General features: G+C 40.1%; 1 protein-coding gene across 1 annotated transcript in view; it reads right to left on the reverse strand.

The window, feature by feature from the left end:
* Positions 1-523: 523 nt before the first annotated feature.
* ube2h (ubiquitin-conjugating enzyme E2H (UBC8 homolog, yeast)) overlaps positions 524-14,456 on the reverse strand; it is a 28,267-nt gene continuing 14,334 nt past the window's right edge. Inside the window, exons 2-7 of the mRNA XM_042511155.1 lie at positions 8,007-8,083; positions 5,965-6,039; positions 5,822-5,861; positions 4,834-4,886; positions 2,915-3,043; positions 524-1,713 (exon numbers count right to left, since the gene is read on the reverse strand). Of these exons, the coding sequence (XP_042367089.1) occupies positions 1,589-1,713; positions 2,915-3,043; positions 4,834-4,886; positions 5,822-5,861; positions 5,965-6,039; positions 8,007-8,083 (499 nt within the window). The 3' untranslated portion in view covers positions 524-1,588. The remainder of the gene's footprint in view (positions 1,714-2,914; positions 3,044-4,833; positions 4,887-5,821; positions 5,862-5,964; positions 6,040-8,006; positions 8,084-14,456) is intronic.

The raw sequence follows: 14,456 nt of genomic DNA on the forward strand, positions 1-14,456 counted from the left end.
AATAAAAGAAAGAAAAAAACAGCCAAAGGTCAAAGTTGCGATTGCATTTCTTTCCATGGATTTACATTTTAACCCGCCACATAGAATCAACGAGTAACATCAGAGAATTTCTTTTTAGGTAAGAAGTCAAATCTGTACAGATCAAATTAATTCCCCTCAAAGAAAATTGGGCTACATTGAGTTCTTATTTTGTAATCTTTTTCAAAATAGTGATCCAAATAGAGTGCGGGAGTCCAGTTGATGCAGTCGGGATACAAACCACAGGTTGGACCAATATGAAGGGCATGCATGGGAGCAAACTCCAGGTAACAGTGGAATGTGAGGAGGACCGATACGACACAAACTGGAATCTTCTATAAAATCACTTTATTTTTACTCTGATCCACTCTTTAACCATATGACCATTTTCTGTCGTTGTTTAAACTACATTTTAAATGAATTCTGGTGCTGATCCTCTAAATTTACCAGAATAGGCGATTCTTTCTCCACCTGAAAAGTTGATCTTGACCAATAACACTAAAGCAGGTGACTGAGAGCCAGTGGCGTCCTGCACACTGAGAATGTTTGGTGCAGAAAACTAGTACAAACTGCATGAAAAATTATGGTTAGATGGTTAAAGGGTAGCTCCGTCTATTTTCAGTTCCCATCATACCAAATGAGTCTGACCAGGATCTCCACAAACGCCACTTTAGTCCTCACTGCCTTCATGCACATTCTTTTTATGCAGCTAGCTCCACAAATCAACTCCAAATAACCTAACGCATCTTTGTCACCACATCGTCACTCGCCCTGTAACAAGACATGTCTAATCAATTTGTTTTCCAAGATCTGACCTTGTTAAGCCTTTATTTTGCGCCGCACAGGGACACAGGCAGCTGCAATGAAGAGTAACAAAAAAGTTAAGTAACATGCCAAGGAAGCAACTGAACTGAACATCAAAGAAATGCATATTTTTTACTAAATTGTCTCAATAAATAGTTGAAAAACACGCTTAGGAAGCATTCAAGGTTGATTTATGAGTGTATAATGGCACTACACTTTTTGTACTTTTATAGAAGGTGTGCTGTGTCACCTTGTGTGCGCTTGTGTGCCTAAAAAACACTAATAATATTGTAGAGCTGTGCACCCAGGCAAGTAAGACCTAAGCAGCTCTGTTGTGGAGAAAAAAAACAAACGTTGGTCAGAATCAATTAGCACTGTGGAAAAACAAAGGAAATCAAGATTCTGGTCAAACTGCAAAGTTATATTTTCAAATTTGAGGAAAAAAAATGAGATGTCCATTGGGAGATTTCCTGCCTACATGACACACCTTAAAAATGCGGAGATGAGGAGGGGGGAGCGCGAGAGCAATCGCGACATCTGAGCAGGGGAGAAACAGCTACAGAACGGGAGGGGTGTCTGTCAAACACACCAAAGGCTAGATATCCATAAAAATCCTTGTTTAGTAGTAATAATAATAATAATAATAATAAAAAAATCAACTTGTTTAAATATGAATATTATAAGTCTGCTTTCTCATGGTTAGGAAATCAAATATAGTCTCTGTGGGGGTTAAAGGAGGAGGCGGGATGGGGGAGCCCTCCTATCACTACAACTCCATGTCCTGGGCCTCATCTTCTGAGAAATCCGACATGGAGCTTTCGGATGAAGAGTCGCCTGCTCCCTCTTCCTGCTCCTTCAGAGCCTCCTCTGTTGCATATTTCTGGATGTACTCTGTGGAGGGAAGAAGAGAAGAGAAAAGAGAGAAACGGAGCATAGTCAGAGCCAAAACTCGTTGAGAATAGTGATCAGAATTACTTAGATTATGTCACGCGATAAATTTGGGGGAAAGGGCTTTTTTTCCAGATGTGCAATAAAGTAAGGGTGTTTTGACGACTGCATTGTGGAGATTGGTCTAACCCTGGAGCTTTTATGTTTACTTGTGTTCTAATCTCCCACACATATTCATAGACACAATTTCAAAGCTTTTCCGTGACTTTTCAAGGAACCATAATAAAATAATTTTGCCCAACTTGCCTGGCATTTTTTAATCACATCAGATTCTATTAAAAAATAATTTCAGCAAGCGGGCATAAATGAAGGAAGAGACTGGATATGGGGAGAAAATAAAGAAACATTCGTGATAAACAAAATGTTCTCACACATTGATGCATGTTAGAGCTATGTTACGTCAGCAGTGGCAGAAACTGAATGTGCCATTGTGATACAATAGATGGAGGGTTATCCACGTAAAATTACTGTAACAATTTCATTACACACAACAAAATTACAAAACCTTCCGTCCGTTTTCCGTTTTCCATGACTGTGGGAACCCTTTGTGTTTCATTTGTGTTCACAGCATTTACACTGGAGGTTGGGTTTTTGGATAAAATCAGCTTTAATAGCCTGCTGCACATTGCCTGTGTGTCTACTTCGGTTACAGAAGAGCCTTCGCTCTCTATTCACATCAGTCCACACAGGGACAGGCTGTGTTAAAGACCTCAGCCTTCCTACTGGATCTTTGGAAGTACTTTTGGCTGTTGTCACAGTTCAGGAGGATTATGGCACGCCTCCTCCTGAACTGTCTTGATCTGCGCCTTTGGCAACTTCAGTGCATCAACACATTATTTTCCAGCCACAGCTGTGCGTCTTTTTTTAATTGTATTGTTTGTCCAAAGTGCCAAACGCAAAGTACGTAATAAATAATGACAACCTGTGTAGCTGTCCCTCAGTTGTGAAACTGAAAAGTGCTGCATAAGGAGACTGATCTTTGTTTATTTTTTGTTTACTTCCAGGAGTTTTCCCACATGAAATTCTGACAATTTAAAGAGCCGTCTCCTTGCGCATGCACAGTTTCAGTCTGCTTGTAATGAAAACCCTTTAAGAATCTAAAGGATCTGGGATCTATGCCCATCAGATTTTGATTCGTTTGAACCTTTGATTTTCTGCTTGTACTCCTCTGGCCGGTGAAGGTACATGGCAGCTGCATCTCCATTCAGGGGGTCGATGGGGTTTGGGTAAGCCAGCAGCTGGGGCAGGAACGACTCAAAGATATTGGTCAGGTCTGCGGGAGAAAAGCAACAGATTAACACTTTGGCAACTGAGTGAATTAAGTGACAAGACAATTAAATAATCTGTTCATTTAATGGCAGTTACTGTCACAGGGTGTCTACATGTATCAGACAATTAAATGAATGTTGTTGAAGACCTTTTAAATATAATTCAACCAAATTAAAGACCAATTTGGACAAATCATATTTTTCTTATTCAAGCATCGTAGGTAAGTGTAAAGGTAGGAATGTGGTCCTTAGCAGATTTTTATGTAGGAATAATATTATATCATTATAGTGAGTTAGGTTAATCAACATTTTGCCAGCAGGTCAGTGCAAGTAAAATAGGGTTCAGCAGCTGAAAGACTTGCAACATCTGAAATGTGGACTTTTACGCCGAAAAGCTTGACACACTGACAAAAAGAAATTGAAAGATGGCAATTAAATATGTTTGTGGCAATTAAGACCTCTCAAATTCGAATGTAAGACTATTTCGTGACTTTTTAGGCCCAATATTTATAAAAGAAATGTAAGATTTTTTAAGGACCTGCACACAGGCATCTCTGAAATCCCACCATTAATCTGAAGGAACCTGATGGAGAAACGCTCACCCAGTATTCTGCCCATTATATGTCTGATATAAAACTGCTGCTGCTTTGTCACAAGAAAGCTTGTAATCAATGTACACAATGACGGCTATACAAAAAAGATCAAAGATGGAAGATGTATATGCTAGCAACAAGACCACAAATGTAAAATCCTCCCCCTGACAGCCTCACAGAAGCTACAACAACACTAATCCCTTTCACTAGCTCTCTGCTAGCAGGCCTCAGCTTTCTCTCCGAGCTGAGGCCTAGCAGAAAAACCTGCAGTCCTGCTCTCATCTCCTAGGTGTCACTGTTCAGTCCATTCAAGTTGGGAAAAACAAATATTTACTTAGGGTCTATCTATTCAGAATGATCCTGTTTAGGTGATTTAATCAGCTGCTTTTGTTCCCTCTTGCTTTGTCGAGAATCCTCACAGCCGAGGCTCTGTTGATTGGTCTATTCTCTCCGTGTTTGTCCAGTCTGATTTTCTGTTTTCCAAACAACAAAATCTGCAGCGTTACATGTGGGAACAAACAACACAAATGAGATACTCGCCGAGGTTTGGCTTGATTCTAGAGAACAAAACAGGCAAAGCTTCGTCACTTGACACTTTCAAGCAAATCTTTTTCTCTTCATAACAAAACACTAGAATCAGAATTCATCCTAAAGCTGCTTAAATACCATTTAGGGAGGTAACATTTGAGTGATATCAGGATCACTGGTGAAAATAAATAGGGAGGGATGCTGGAACATCTGCTAGGGATATTACTGTAAAGTCATTTATATTGCTCAACAGCAATGTTAGCCCTGTGAAGGGTCTGTAATGAGAAATTAACGGGGAAATGGGGAGAAGGGCACAGGGACACACAGTGACAGCGAGAGGAGCAACTGGGTGACAAACAATATGTACAATCATGTGAGCGTGTCGCTGTCTCTCACAGCTGACGGACAGTAAATCATTCCTGTCGAAGGTGAATGTCTCCTGACCTTGCTGGGTGACGGTATTACCTCGTTAGTGTTCACTTCTCCCCTCACTAAGTAGATTAGGGGCCAATTGTGCACCACTGCCTAATGTGGCCATGCTTGCCAGCGAGGGGTGGGTGCGCTGCAGTCACCTTTTTGGTGTCGATGGCACTGTGTCAAGTTCTTCGCACATAATCACACAGACCCCAGTGGGGGAAACTTAATATGGACACGTACGCAGTTGGGCCACTCACCATAAAGGGCTGTCCATGTCTGGTTGATGACATCTAAGCACACTGTCCCTGACCTGGGACATGGAGAAGAAAACTGAGTTAGAAGAGCCAAAGGGAGGGGAGAGATGATCTGTGCGTCATGCGTGGCCCAGATCAGCGGCTGGATCCCCTCAAGTCTGCTTTTCCTCACCAAGTATGTCAACAAGTCAGTTAGGCTGTTTTTTTTTTGTTTTGTAAAAGCAGCTGATTACAGGAGTGATGTGTCCCTTGCAGCCCTTAAAACTTATGTGAAAGTCAATTGTTTTAAAGAGAATTCAAGTGATTCTTGTCATGTGGAACATCATGTGACCGCGTCACATATATTTACAGTTTACCTCATACATTATTTAACCTGTTGTCCATTGTGTGTTGTATTGAAATGCATATACTTGTACTGTAAACATGGAACTTGTCCCAGTTTACCTCTGGTATTTATACCTTGTCTTTTCATGGTGATGAATGAATGCACCTGTATTTTTTCGTGAGAAAGGTTTTATTGATACTAGACTATCCTATTTGGGGAGGAGGCACAGGTTCAGCCAGTCCATCAGGTCCTCCTAGAGATCACCTTCACAGACCATGTTCGTCAGAGAATCTGGCCTCTAAGCGGTGGATTACAGGGCGGACCGGAAAACATCGAGCTTGGCCAGGTTCAATATTTGTGTCATTTGCTGCTGAAAGTTTAGTTCACAACATAAGCTTATTATCATTATTATTATTATATTATTATGATTATTATTACTATTATTATTATTATTATTATTATTATTATTATTAAATATCATTATTATTACTATTTTAAGGCCTTCAAGCATGAAAAGAAATACAGAAAACTTTGAAAATACTGACGATTTCAACTTATATGAGAGGCCAGCAACATGATATGGCAACAAATGTCATTAGATAAGCTTTAATACCAATAATCCACTTAATTCTGACACTTAGAAAAACAGGACTAAAATCAACTTACGCTTCGTCAATGTTGGGATGAAAAATCTTGTTCATGAATCCTGAAAACGCAAGGAAGAAAAAAAGAAAAGTTTGAATAAAAAGTGAGTTGAACCTCCCAAAAAAGTGATCTTACAATCCTTCACGTGGTAGCAGCACTCCTACCTATTGATGGCGATTTGAAAGGATATTTGTCAGGAAGATCTACTCGCACCTTCCACACGCCTCCCTCGTACGGTGCTGTATGTGAGGAGGGGACACAAAAAAATAAGACTGTGGAGAGACTTTCATTCCACTGAACATCATATTCCATCCTTTTATGCATTCCGATGAATATAGACACTGTGGGGTTATATCAATTTTCTACACTCCTTTCTCCGCTCTCAGAAACACAACAGAGAGAGGGCCGTTTGAGAAATGAGCTACACACATTCCACTTCCCTTTGCCGTTTTCTTTTATCTTATGCAGTTATGTATTTCAGCCCAGGGGAATTCTTTACTTCCAAATCACTTCATATAATACACTGACATCAAAGAGGGAGAGAATGAGATTGTGTGTGTGTGTGTGTGTGTGTGTGTGTGTGTGTGTGGTGCTCTCCCCCGTGTGTAACAGGACCCTTATGTGCGGCGCTGAAACTGAACAGCACGTCGAAGGCTGAAAACACACTTGTTGAGAATGAGTGGTGGTGGGCATGTGCATGCACACGCATGTGGGCAGACAACAGTGCCGTTTTATTTGTCATGGTTACGAGGCATCATAAACAGGGTCAAAAATCCACTTCCTCTCTCTACTGATGCATAAGTGCTGGTGGTTTTTTTAGTGTGACAGATGTTGTGAGCAGCGCACGAAAGAAGTATTTCCTGCTGATGAGGCCACTCTCCTCATCCAAATTCCCCTCAAGCCTGGCTCCTCTGTTCTACGCTCTGTGGCCTCAGGCCTGGTTTCAATCTGTTTTACGTTCCTGGCCTGCTGTGACAAACCTCTCTTTACACCACAAACTGGCAGTATGTGGTGACATGGGATGGCAGCCACTGGACTAATATTATCACACCACCTCAGCATTTAGTGAAATATGGTGGGTAATTTGCAGCGGAAATTTTATGGGCATGGCATATTCACATGGGACTAAGATCACAGACGACCTCCACAATAATTACAAATTACCACAGGTCCCCAGGTGGTACTAGCCCCATGTTTATAAGGCTTAAGTTATGCTTTATGGCTGTAAAATGTCTGAGTAACAAGACTGTGTAAATGTTTGCTTTGACATTGTTTGACTTACATGCATGGAGGTGTATAATATTTGTTCTTTCGCTCTCATAATGGTCTTGCACTTATTTGCTATGCTTGTAGCGTTGTGTAAGCCCATGAGGCCTGGGCACATTTTGCTGCATGACACTATGACAAATAAATCTGTGTTCCACACAGGAGAATGACTGATTCCTGTGCTGGCTGACCTCAGGATAGCATTCATTATCACCTCATGCTCTGTTTAGAGTTTAAGTAAACATCAGATGTGGTCAGATTATCAGTTTCACAGCAATGTGATTGTGGACATATAAACAGTTTGATTTATGTTACATGTTTCATAAGTACGACAGAGTTTTTTTCAGAGGGAAAAAAATGTAGAGACTTTGGGAATAAAGTCATAATTTTATGAGAATAAACTTGTAATATTACAAGAATAAAGTCATAATTTTATGAAAAAAATGAAAAAAAATTTCTCATAAAATTATGACTTTTTTTCTTGTAAAATTACAACTTTTTGTCGTAATATTACAAGTTTATTCTCATAAAATTACGGCTTTTTTCTCATAAAAGTATGACTTTATTCTTGTAATGTTATGATTTTAATATTTCCACTTTATTCTTGAAATTACAATTTTATTCTTGTAATATTTTGACGTTTTTTTCTCAAAATCTAAGTTTCTTTTTGTCTTTAACATGGCCCTAATCCTCCATCATACATAAGAGAGGAGGCATTAACGCGAGTGTTTCAAGAACCCAAATTTAGGACACACAAATAAATGTTCCTTAATCTGTTTCATATTTCTTGGAATCCACATGAAAATACACTCTAAATACTACAGCCACTTTCTGGAGCACATTAATTAGCCAGAGTGTGGATTCAGAAGAGAATTAGGAAACTTGTTTAAAGTGTCAGGACAAAAAAAAAAAGTGTTAAATCAGAAAAGAGAGCACTTACTTCCTTGTGGTCCGAAAAACTTCACTACAAATTCATTGAGTCCACTGAGGATGGTGACTTCATGTTTGCTCTCGATGCTGTAAAAGCTGTTAAGGACAACATTTTCATGTGGCTGCATACACAAAAACAAACACAACCGGAGGGACTACAATAATGAACCATTCTTGAATAATATTCAGGATCACTAACAATTTGGCCTCTCTGAAATGGTAATTCAGCTGCAGTTGTTTGCAGTATAACACATCATCACATACTCTGTTGCAGGGGAGACAAAGACACGAGCAGAGTCTGACCTTTTTCCTCTCCCCTAACCAACATCATTCTCTCATATCATACAGAGTTATGAAAACTAAAGAGAGAATTGATAGCTTTAGACAGATAATGAAAACAAATCAATGCGGGAAAATTACACTTGGATTCTGTTCTGACCCCGAGTCCTGAAGCCTCACTTTCAATGACAATCGATAGCTTCACGCCAATTTGTTATCCTGCACGTTGAAGTAATATCCTCAGACTAGAGTATGCAGGGCCACTGAATCCCAAAAAAAAAAAATCATGCACACTCACATCAGCCAGCAGATTGTATTATCCGTGCCTCAGAGCTGTGCTCGGCCTCCTCCACCTGTCACTCCCTTATAACTGCCGTGGACAAAAAACACAAGTCCCCTCCGAGAAATGCAGTCCATCTCCTCACAAAGAGAGCCAGAGATTAAGTTCATGTTACCACCTAAATTACTGCAGAATCCAATGTTTCTCGCTTTGTTAGCCCCATCTCTACCACAGACTGTTTAAAAGTAATTAACGTAGCTACTTTGATGTGACCCACTGGTTTTGAAGATTCAAGGTTGGTATTTTGGGTAGGGGTCGACCAACAGATTCTAAGTACTTTAGTTTCACATTTATGAAATATCCAAAAATGACCACTTTAAAAGTGCTGCCTAACCAAATTAATTGAACAGCGCATGGTTTTAATAGGTTTTGTGGTTTGGGGTCGGGCTGTGCATCTTGTGTTGACAGGTCAGGTTACAGAACTAACTGGTTATGTGTGAGGGTGGCAGGGTGGGTGCAATAATGCATGTTGCAGCTCCTGTTCAGGAGCAGGTCTTTGAAATTCAGATCAATGCAGGACACTGATCTATACTAAGGCAGAAGCTCTCAAACTGCGTTAAAATATCACCCTCCCCACGTAGCAAACTGCAGATAACGTAGATTCTGTAAACATTTGGGTGTACAGATGCTTAGAGGACAACTACAGTGTGAGAGATTAATAGTAACACCAGATTTGCTCATGTTTTACATTCAAATAAGATGCAAGAATCTTGGTACTGACAAAAAAGTTAAGAAAAAAGGTTTAACTTATGATTGTTACTATGTTTCTGTTTTAATGTTATTCAACTCTGAACCTATTATAAGGCTGAAGTTTAGGAAACCTGTATTTACCCACATCATCTACCACAGGAGAAGTTTATACTCTAGTTACAGGCATATTTACAATAATAACAATCCCTTAAGAATGATTTTATTCAGTGTATTATTTGGCAAATCCAGCATCACAGCTATGAGCATATAATGTTGGCTCGCTGTGATTATATTTGATCTCCACTCAAACACAAAATCATCACAGGGAAATTATTTCCCTTTCATGTGAGCACAGGGAAGCAGCACAGGAAATCAAATTGAAGCAGAAAGAGACTTAAAGAGAAAATAAACAAGAGGAAAATAGAGGGAGGGAAATTATCACAAAATGAAAGACTGGCAGAACACATTAGAGACAGGAGGTGCAGGACATGGGCTAAAACTCTTATTTTCCATGCTACACGTTAGCAGCTGGCTTGTCAATCCTGATTGAGTGCGAATCCCATTAGCAGAAGCACTGACCCCCCAAAGGGTTAAATCATACTGGAGGTTATTTTAAGCTCTCGTTGAGTCTGCAAAGAGCAGACTGAATCAGTGGCTTCTGCAAGGAAATGTGTCATTGTCAGACAGAAGAGGAAGCTCTCTGTTCAGACGCGTGTTGGAGTTGAAGAGACATTCGGAGGCTCTTTGATGTAATGTCCGAAGCAGAACAAATAACTGAAAACACCAGGAGGACAATAAGTATCTGAAGCATGCTAACAAAATAGACAATTAGTCATATGCAAGAGGGAGACTCCAATCAGACACATCCAACTACATGTTAACATTCTGCAGCTTATTACGTTCTGTCCTTCATGTAAGGGCATCTAATGCACCTAACAGTTATAGTAGTGACTTTACTGGTGTGTGAGTGAATGTGTGTATGGACACAGGAGAGAGGGAAGCAACACCGAGGAGGGGGGATGGTATGGACTGTGTATGTTATTATGGAGGAAGGCAGTGAGGCATGATGGGGGATAAGCTATTAATGGGGTTGAATCAACACTGATTATGCTGCAGGCTAATTGACATTGGCCAAACTGACTAAGAAGCCAGAGATAACCTGTTCTACCTGTGCACAATGACATTATTTCCTTACCCCTTAAGAGATTTGGTTGATGTTTTTGAGTATGTGTTTGCAGGATACTTTGCAGCATGAGTTCACAGCAAAATCACAAGCATGCAGCAATGCAAAGGTCGGGGTCCTCATGATCTGTAAATATTCGTGTAGCCATAGTGAGATCATGTGAGCGAAGGAGGAGGTAGGGAAAGGGAGTAGCTCAAATTGCACCGACTGACTTCTCACATACTGTTACACTCGCATGATATGTGAACACAAGTTAAACACAAAACTAGAATCTGAAGTTGATGATGTAACAATCAAACTGACCTTTGACCCTTTGGTTATAAAATATGATCACTTGATTATGAAATCCGATTAGAAGCTTGTATGAAATATTTTATACGTAGCATGTGAATTCTTGAGTTATGGCCAAAAACATGTTTTATGAGGTCACAGTGACCTTTGACCACCAAATCCAAATCAGTTCATTTTTAAGTCCAAGAGGATGTTTGTACAAAATTTGAGGAAACTCACTCATGGCCTTCTTGAGACTTTGCATTCAAAAGAATGAGACATATGCATAGTCACAGTGACCCTGACCTTTGCCCACCATAATCTAATCAGTTTACTGTTAAGTCTGAGTGGATGTTTGTGTCAAATTTTTAAAAAAATCCCTTGAGTTGTTCTCGAGATATCAAGTTCACAAGAACTGGACAGACAGACATCCCGAAAACATAATGCCTTCACGTTGGCTTGAAGCATTAATATCACTTGTAAGCTCTAAATACAGCCAATACTCACAATTACAAGTCATTCTCTAACTGCAAGGTTGACCGTTGCTCCTCCATTCAACATGTCGAGTGTCCTTGGGCAAGATACTAAACCCCACATTGCTCCTTATTGCTGTTTTAAGTGCGTGTGAATGGTTGAGCAGCAGGTGGCACCTTGCACAGTAGCCTTGTCCACCAGTACATGAATGTGTGCGTAAATGGGTGAATGTGACTCGTCATGCGAAAGAGTGGTCAAAATATGGCTAGAAAAGATGATTTAATTTACCAAATGACCACGTTCAGTTTCAACCTTACATCTATTCCTGTCATCACAAATACAATCACCTACCAACACCAACCTCCTTACAAACCCCCTCTGTTATTAATATTAATAAGAGTGTGGTTTTGTTGATTTTCTTGGATGAAAAACCTTAGCAGCAACATGCACACACATCACCCCCAATCTTTATCTTATGGAACAATCTCTGGCGTTTACCTTCTCTTCTCATCCGTATCTTCAGAAAGGCCAATCCCAAAACTATAAATTCAGCCTGACAGGACTCTGGCCATCTGCCATGCCATCATGAGCCAACAGTCTAATCTACCAGTCTTGTGTTTAATACCGGGAGACCAAAACTTCCAAGCACTCACCCCCTCAAACCACTGAAACAACAACAAATCACTTTCAACAGCAGCTCCCTCCCCTCATGAGGGAGTTTGGCATTTCTCTTAAAACAGAAGGGAGTTCCTGGTAGAGCCTGTAAATTCTATAGAGTTTGATGGAGTGAAAGATGCATTGAGAGTGTAGCTGACGAACAGGCGCTCAGCCGGTCGAACAGGGAGAAAAAGATTTTCACAAAACCGGGCGGGCAGGACTTTCAGTATATACCAATTAAGTATGCTGCATTGTCTTTTTGTTTGGGGTTTTGAAACAAAGATGACACATTGCATTTCAACATGAGGGCAAATTGGTTTCATCCAAACAGCTGACAAGAAAGCAAGACAGAAACGCGGTTGTGCAGTGTGATTAAATTAACATCAATCAAATATTTCTATTTGAGACATTAAAATATTTTATGTAAGCGCTGCAGGGTCTAAATTCTAGTCAAGTGAAGTCAAACAAACCCAGTAACAATGACCTTTTCACCCCTTGTAACAGCTGGTATATGCTGGTATTTACTACTATAACGGCTTTTTTTCTGGCATGTGAACATCCCATATCAATTATAGTGTGGTTTCGAAAAATCAAATCCAAAGTATCTGTCACTAACTAACACAATAAATGTCTTCTATTCAGTACATTAATGGACATTTAACCTCGCCCACTCCCCCTTGGACACTGGTGTCCTCAGCCGACTTTACTGTCTTTCAGCTGCTGTAGCAGGCTGTTCTAGAGCTAGAGTGAATAGGTTGCTGGTATCATATGCAACACGAAGGCCTGGAGAATCCACTGGCTCGCTTGCGGGAAAGGGGGTTCAATAAAGCTCCTAAGTTAGGCCAAATTTTGGCAAGTGATAAACTGGTATGGCCTTTTTCATGGGCGTCCCCTGAACTTTTAACTCAAGATTTCTGAAAATGAAAACAGGTTTTTATGGGTACCCATGGGAGTCCCCTTTCTAGACATGCTCGCTTTTTGCAAATCTCATGAAATTTTTCGGCAAAAAATCAAGATGTTTTTCTCAGGCAGTAAAAACGTGTTCTTTTCACCAACTGTATCGGAATATTTCTGCATACAAGGGTCCTTAAACCTCACTGTAAAAGAAGACTTATTATGACCTCTAGGATAATCACAGCCTTATGAAACTTTACAACCACAAACTAGATAACTGGAGCATTTAGATGATGCATGGCTTTTATAGGTACACTGACAATAAGGGGGATTCTCAGCAGTTTCCAAAAGAGAAGCGCCCGTCATCCAATTGCTATACAATGCAATTCTTGGAAAAATCTCCACGTCAAAAGTATTACTTAACCAAATCACAGCACAGATTTCTCTAAAATATTCTTTAGGCTTCTTTAGTTGACAAACAGTGCTGTGCTGTGCATTTCAAAGTTATCTTCAGTTTTCCAACTTTCAGATAATGTATACCACTTGCATTTGGCATAAAGTATTGACCTACCATCTCCCCCTCAAGATCACCTGCTCCCTCAGAAAAAAAAGATAAAGATAAAAAAGGGTCTATGGTAGGGAGGGGGGTGGGAGAGGTTAAACACACTAATTATCACCTCACCAAGATGGTTTCAACACATTCTGATCAAGGTAATGCATTTGCTTGTAACCCATTCCCTTTATAATGACTACCTGTCCATCCCCCCACCTTGGATTAGTATAGATAAGTCATAATCTGTGGATAGCCCCAGGTCAATATCCTTATAAACACATTTATAATCTGATACACAGAGTCCAATCAATCCAGAGGAACATACACACATCCTCGTCGCTTTGTGTCAGACAACCCTGAACTGCAACACCAACATGGCCTCCTGTGTTTTAACAACATTTAACTGCAAGTCTTTTTCTATATAATGACATACTGGCTTCGACAACACTCACACTTAAAAACATTGCGTAGAAAGAAAAGGTACCAATTAGTCGAAATTTATCCAAGCACTAAGGCCAATGTTATCCTGATTTTGGATTTTATAAAGCACATTTAAAGGCTTATGTGTAAAAATATGCAGTAAATAGCATTTACGGTTGTGGTCTAGACATGTCTTGTTTTCCTTCTGGTCCATTTGGGCCTCTATCCCTGCCTGACCCTGGATCAAAATATCCCAACCTCACCAGCCCCTTTCTAAGTATAGAAAACAAATATGATGGAGAATCATAAACAGCACTATGTCAAACAATGTGGTGTCGACCATGCTTAAACATTTCCCCTTTGGAGACAGAAATTGTTGATTTGGTAAATGGGAGGCAAAGGCTTTTTCCAAAGCAGTTCTTTATCTGAGATGTCTTTGAGCAAAGGAAGGGATAGAAAAGCCCACAATATCCCTTTATCAACAAGTAATGCAGTAAATTTAAAGCATCCAGTATTGACAGGCTTTACACTTTGTGTCATCCGCATGCACAATCAAATTCAACACAACCACAACTGTCCACGTAGGCCAGTTTAGACTATTAACATCCGAGAATACAATACTCTGACCACCTGATGACACCTCCAGCTTCAAGTAATCCTTTTAAAGGGAAGGTACTGAGCTTCTGGTTGGACTAGGCTG

This window comes from Plectropomus leopardus, chromosome 22, assembly GCF_008729295.1.
Source record: "Plectropomus leopardus isolate mb chromosome 22, YSFRI_Pleo_2.0, whole genome shotgun sequence".
In the NCBI taxonomy this organism is placed as follows: Eukaryota; Metazoa; Chordata; class Actinopteri; order Perciformes; family Serranidae; genus Plectropomus; species Plectropomus leopardus.